Below are 7,192 nucleotides of genomic sequence, written 5' to 3'. Positions count from 1 at the left end.
TCTTTTTTTTGGTTCCCCCCCCCCCCCCCCCCCCTCTCCTTTTTACCAGAGATTTTCTCTTGGAATAATAATATTTGCAACTTCTTTAGGGCCGTGTAGACGTTTTAGTGACTAACTTTCGGCAATTCATCTTAGGTCATCTTAGCTTTGGCAAAAATTATAGATTATAACATATTGAGTATCGACTTTCAAATTGCAGGAAATCAAGGCATTGTTCCCTTATGATAGGAATCCTTTTTATGCTGGTTTTGGGAACAGGGACACTGACGAAATCTGCTACCTCAAGGTTGAAATACCTGAAGGAAAAATCTTCACCATCAATTCAAAGGTATGTAGAAGTTAACTGTAATGGACCTTTTGCAAGTAGCAGTTTTTTGATGATATTATTATGATGGTGTACAGGGTCAAATTGTTCTAAAGCGCAACACAGATACAATGTCATACTCCTGTCTACATGGTTGTGTTAATGACTTGTTTCCACCCATGTCCTCAGTGAGCAGGTTGGATTTCTTAGCTTTTCTTTTTTCACAAAGATGATACTTGACCATATAGAAGGGGAGAGCCTTGACTTAACTGGTAAAGTTGCTGCCATGTGACCCGGAGGTCGCAAGTTCGAGCTGTGGAAATAGCCTCTTGCAGAAATGCAGGGTAAGGCTGCATACTATAGACTCTTGTGGTCCGGCTCTTCCCCAGACCTCGCGCATAGAGCGAGCTTAGTACACCGGGCTGCCCCTTTTTATACTTGACCGTTTAGCATTTGATAGAGCAAAGAGATATTAATCTGTGATATCTCGAGTTTCAATTGTTCCCCTCACAGTTAGCTATCTTGACGTGGAGCATCAGAGCATTTTCACCATTACATTCATTTTAATGACCGTCCGTCTTGTTTGCTCATATGTGCAGCTTACGGAGGCTGACTATGTGAGAATAGCTTCTTGATCTGCATATCGCATGCTAAGAGAAAACACGTGTGAGTGGACTCACAATGCGAACCTTTGTTGTATTTTTTCTCTCCTTTTACTTTATTTGCATAAAGAGACGAGTTGGTAATTACATTTGGCTTAACCAAAGACAGCTTCACTGTAACTGTATCTATTGCTCATGGAAGTTACTAGCATGCATCAATAGTTGCTTTTTACTCATTTGCTCTGCGTTCATGTATATAAACAATTTTCGGAGGAAATTACAAATAAGTTCCATAACGATCGAATGAGTTGGACTTTGTAAAATGTTGTAATAGTTCATAAGAAGCTGCAGAGGTTTTGGTCACCTATATAAACTCTTGTTATATGGGCAAAAGTGTTATTACCATGAGGTAGTGTTTTCGTGCTTGATAATTTTAACATTGGAGTTCTATGTTTATTTATATATATATATGCTGCTCTATGGATTCATTAACTATTGAAAGAAAATTGTGTCTCAGAACTTCTAATTGCTGGTAATATAAGAGTACTTTAGATCAAGTTCTCATTCATAGGATTTTAGAATGTTGGTAAATAAAAACCACCTCGATCGGATCAGAGTAAACAACAATATTGAATCAGGCTACCCTTTGCCTTGAAAAAATTCACACGCGGCCATTAGCTTTCCCAAAATAAGGGGAGATATGCTGCTTACTGCTCACGAAAACATTCAGCCTATACCTATAGTGAAGTTGTTCGCCTATGTCTTTCTGATCTCCTTTCCTTCTGTTCATTATATTTTAGGTTGACTCAGTGAAAATGGTGTTGGCCAAAAAAGGGAGAGAGAGAGAGGAGAGCCTAAGGCTACGCAAATATAGGGAGTGTGAAACTAAACAAAAAATTTAGCTTCGTTGCATAAGTTAACAGTAAATCTACTGTACGTAGCTTAGGGTGTGTTCGGTATGAAGGAAGTTTTTTTTTTTAAAAAAAAAAGTGAATTTCTTACTACAGGGTATGGAGTGGTGGAGGGGGCTATAGGGTGGGGTGAAAAGGAAGTGTGGTGGAGGGTGGGTAGGACACACGTGTGGAACTTGTTTTTTATTTATTTATTAGAGAAGTCATTTTTCTCATTTTTAAGGAACTCGTTAACTATTATATCATTACAAAATTAATTCAAATATGGATATGTATTTATGTTTTGGTTTGTGTGGTACAACATGTTGGAAATTGTCTAGTGACCATCTTGAAACACCACACGTACATATATATCAATGTAACTCTGTCCATCGAAGCTCCAACAGAAATAGTTAGTTATTGTTACAAACATACAAACATGAAAATTAATAAGACACAATCCTAATACCTAAGTGCTTCAACGCGAACTCCGCGAGGTTCATGATTTCATCCTCATCAATGGATCCATCGCCGTTAACATCAGCAGATTTAACAGCCCGATGGACCTTTATCCGGCGGAACCAGCCTCCGTTCGATCGGACCGCCTCCTGGAGATCTTCTTTGCTAATCTTTCCATCCTTATTTTCATCGAATTTCTTCAACCATCTCTTGAATTCTGCCAAAGTCATTTCACATTTTCCATCGCTGGAAACGCTACGATATTCGATACTTTTGAATGCCATAAAGCGATAAAAACTAGTTTGTGATTGAGACGTGGTATAACTTAGGTGATGAAATGACTTCACATTTATAACAATAAAAACACATAGATGCTTCACTTTTACGCAACTGTGTAAATTATTTTATTATAGTAGAAAATATAATGCCACTTTAACGGCTTATGGAGTAAGTTAATGGATTAAAAAGTGTAACAAGTGAGTATAGTTAAATTTGTTAAAATCAATTTTGGATCATATTGATCCAACTTTGAATACTATATTGTTAATTGATTCGAAAAGACTGAAGTTTAATCCTAATGGCTAGGAAGGCAGCTACTAAACGAATCTCTCATGATAATATCTTTTTCTGTTAAAATAATTGAAATGTTCTTAATGTTACTTAAAAAATATACAAATTTTAAAGTATTTTAAATATAAAATTAAAGGATGAATAATAGAACTAGAATGAAGAGATAGATAATTACGAATACATTTTTACTAAGAGTATTTCAAAATTAGTCATAAAATATTTGTTGAGGATAACCAATTTATGACTTTTGATTATTTTTTACTTATAAACACTTTTAGTATTTATTAAATGCGTAATAACTCTTTTGTTATTATTCACAGGAGAAACATGTCTTGTAAACGCAAATAACCAAACAACCCCAACTCTATGAGATTGGACATGACCTACGATGTACGAATAGTTGCATGTACCTCGTAATTTGCACACAACTTAACTTTTAAGAAGTCCGGAGCCTAGAGGGCAAAAAAAATTGTCTAAATTTTTAAAGGGGCACATCATTTATTTTTTTAATCAAAAGGGTAAAAACGCTCCTGACGTAGAGATTTTTTTCTGACGCCGTTACTCTGTTAAAAGAATCAAAATCGCTGACCTACCAACGATTTTGTTCAATTTTTTTCCCTTTTTTTAAGAACATCGCTACATGTGCAGCATTTTGCGCGATTTTTTTAAAAAAAATAATAAAATCCTTCTATGGCAGCGTTTTTATAAAAAAAAATATATTTATAAAATTAAAATTAGCATCGCTCCACAGGTAGCGATTTTAGTAAAAAAAAATACGCAGCGATTTTTGTAAAATTTTTTTTTTTTTTTTAAAAAAAGAAGTCATTTCGCTGCCTTTTTTGAGAAATCACTGCCAAGGCAAAAAATATTTTTTAATACGATTTTTTTAAATTTTTTTTTTATTCAACTTCAAATACTCTTTTTTGAGAAATCACTGCCAAGTCCGTTTTTTTTTTCAATTTAACTTCAAATATCACCCAATTCATACCCACACGGCTACTTACTAATACCAAAAGTTTACATAGTCACTCTGAAAACTCAAAAGCATCCATATAGATCTCCACTTGTACAAGACATGAACTGACATACAAAAAAAAAAAGAGTCTACGTCCAACTACACTCAATTACCACAAAACACAATTTATTTATTTAACAATCTTGAAGGTCAATTATAAGTGAAACTACACTTATAACTAATTAACTCCTTCTACTAGTTGGAACAAGCATTTCTTAGCCTATAACCACGTTTTCTTGCATACTCTACAAGTTTATCCAACTCTTTCTTATCAATAAGCCCATCACCATTCTTATCAGCCCGGTGGAGGGCTCGGCCCGCTCGATATCCCGGGAAAGTGGACCCCAGCTGCCGGAATGCCTCCGTGAGATCCTCCTTGGTGAGGTAGCCATCCCCGTTGAAATCACATTTTTTGAATATATTCGTCAATTGAACTTCAGTCAAAGGTACATGTCCACACGTACATCGTATGATGTTCCTCGGACGGAAAATATCCAACATATTGTAATTTTTATTTTTTTGTATTTGAATGCGAACTCTCCGATGGATGAGGAATTAAGTACAAATTATGATTATATATAACTACTGTTCTAGTGGGTGCAGCATCTTTTTATTGAAACTTTATTCATTTTTTTCGATTAAATTATTTGATTGAGTCCTTGATAATATGGAATTTGTGAGATGTCCCCCCTCAAGTTTCAGAATTTGCAAAAACTTTCCGTTTAATTTGTGATGGTAGGGATATCATATTTCTATTTTTAACAACTTGTTAGAAAAATCTGAGACCTTTGATAAAGGATGAAACAGTTTCATCACTGCACCACAACTATGTTGGTCACGGTAATTGTCTTTGATGAACCACGTAGCTGTTAATAAGAATCGAATCAAATTAAAAGAGTGGCATACAACGTGTATCACGAAGAATATAATACTTCAAACACTCAACTGGATAAGAGTGACTGTAAAGAAAAATATACTACTGGTATTTTTTTCTTCTTAAAGTTGATAATTTCAAGATATCTTTTCTAACATTTCATTTCATAATATCCTTATCTTCCTTGTGTGGTTTATGATATAATTATTAGTTGTTGCCTGCCTATAATTGACTTAATGCCTTTTTTAGTATTTATTAAAAATACTCTTTCTTTTTTTCATTTGATGTGATGCTATTTCATTTGTATCATTTGTACGTATGTTTCAAAAATTCAAAAATAATAATATCTATCGGTACTTTTAAAGTGAGAATTAAGAAATCCTTCTAATACTAATCTAACGTAGAATCTTACTCTCTGTCTATGTATACATTATATTACTTTATTTATGTTTTATTGTTTTGCTATTTCACCATAAAACTTTCTAGTATAAGATAAGTTGATTGAAGAAGTTATATATTTAATGAAGAAAATTTCCTCTCTTTTATTGTTTTGTTTGTTTACCGGTTCGTATATTATACGTAAATGGAATGAGTGTAGCGTAAAGGGTTTCTAATATATCTGGAAAAAATGATATCAATACTAGGAGTTTTTAACAAATAAGATAAAAAATCATTATTCTTTCGTTTCGATACAAGAAAATGATTTTTTCTACATCCTTTTTTTGTGTCGAAGACTAGGAAGACAAAAATCCCTCCTAGAATCTTCTCTTTCCCGCATTTAAAAAAAGAATTTATTTCTTAGCCAATTAAAATTCATGTAATTTAACTCTCTAGCTAGATCGCCAGATATATAGTATTTTGGAATTCAAAGAGTAATAACTTGATGAAAAAGGCTAAGCTATTGGAGTGCTAAAAAATCCATTAGTACAAGTAATAATATAATGCTACTATCTGAGTTGTGGTTTAGGGGTGTGACTGTTTCAATGTACACTTAATCAGAGGTCTCAGGTTCGCTGGATATGGAGAAAATTCTATTGGGAGCATCATACCCCCGAATGGACGCTATAGTGTGCGATTCGAATTTAGTTGAGGCTCCAATTCAAATTCTGGACACCAAACGAAAAACCAAAAAAGCTATAGGCCTATATAGCAAAACTTACATAAAGAGAAAGTACAAACATGATGATCAAACCATATAGACATACTTTGACCATATTCTAAAACCCTAGAAAGGCCAAAAAAAAAAACGCAATTTTTTCACGTACATAGTTATTGATTTACTTCTTACAACAAGCGGAAGCTAGTGTACACCCATGTTTTCTTGCATACTTAACAAGTTGATCTAACTCCACGGTCATATCAATACGTCCATCGCCATTCTTATCAGCATGGTGAATAGCTCGAGCAGCTCGCCATCTCGGGGCGTTGGAGCCTAGCTGCCGGAACAACTCCTTCAGATCTTCTTTGTTGAGGTAATTGTTGCCGTTGGAATCATATTTCTTTATAACTTTGGTTAATTGTTCATCGGACAAATGTACATGACTGCAGGCACACTTTATGTTGTTGTTCCTACTAGGCCTAATAAAGTTCAACATATTTAATTTAGATGTATACGTGTATATATATTTTGTTTTTGTGCTAAAGAGAAAAGAAGATGCAAAAAGTATTTATAAGAGGATGTATGTAGATAATTCTCAAATGATGAGAATTTTAGACAAACTAATTAGGAATATATATAACAAGTTTCTCACTAAGGAGCAAAACTTTTACATTTTCCACCATTGGCAGTCTGGCCCACTCGTTTCCTGACAATACAGACTTGCTCAAGTGGTTGAATATCTTTATCATCAACCGATAAATTAAGAATTTGAATCACGTTAGAGGTTAAGTAGAAACACTACTGATCATAAGCTACAAGGTTCAAATTTACACGTTTAAAAATCATGTAAAAAGTATTATATATCAATATAATTATTAAAAAAAATTCATTTAACTTTTTGAACCCGTACATATAAATCAAAACGAAAAGAGTATGAACCCGTTTGGATTGACTTAAAAAAAGTAGCATCTAAGTCAAAAATCAAAAGTCAAAAGTTAAACCGAATGACTTTTAAGTCAAAAAATATAAAGTAGGGGGAGACTTACTTTTGATTTTTGACTTATTTAAGTAGGGGTGTGCAAAAACTGATTTAACCAATAAACCGAACCGAAAAAAACACTATTGATTTATTGATATTGGGTTATTGGGCTAACGGTTTTTAAACGGTTTTGCAATATTTTTTATTGGGTTATTGGTTCGGTTTTCGGTTTTATAATTTTTGTTAATGGTTAAACCGATAACCCAATAAGACTATACTAAATTTACTAGTCTTATTGTTAATGGTTAAACTATTGTTACTTTCACACTTTTTTGTTAATGGTTAAACGGTTGTTACTTTCACACTTTTTCCTTTGAATGTGTCTAGTGTCTAAAACTTG

The 7,192-nt window shown here is 33.6% G+C and overlaps 1 protein-coding gene across 1 annotated transcript in view; it reads left to right on the top strand.

Moving 5' to 3' along the window:
- Positions 1–1,142, top strand: part of LOC102601625 (phosphatidate phosphatase PAH2-like) — an 8,445-nt gene extending 7,303 nt beyond the window's left edge. The window contains exons 7-9 of the mRNA XM_006354834.2: positions 200–328; positions 403–500; positions 904–1,142. Of these exons, the coding sequence (XP_006354896.1) occupies positions 200–328; positions 403–500; positions 904–925 (249 nt within the window). The 3' untranslated portion in view covers positions 926–1,142. The remainder of the gene's footprint in view (positions 1–199; positions 329–402; positions 501–903) is intronic.
- Positions 1,143–7,192: the final 6,050 nt, after the last annotated feature.

This window comes from Solanum tuberosum, unplaced genomic scaffold, assembly GCF_000226075.1.
Source record: "Solanum tuberosum cultivar DM 1-3 516 R44 unplaced genomic scaffold, SolTub_3.0 scf00184, whole genome shotgun sequence".
Lineage (NCBI taxonomy): Eukaryota > Viridiplantae > Streptophyta > Magnoliopsida > Solanales > Solanaceae > Solanum > Solanum tuberosum.
Note: the sequence above shows the minus strand (reverse complement) of the source record. Positions and strands in the feature narration are given on the sequence as shown.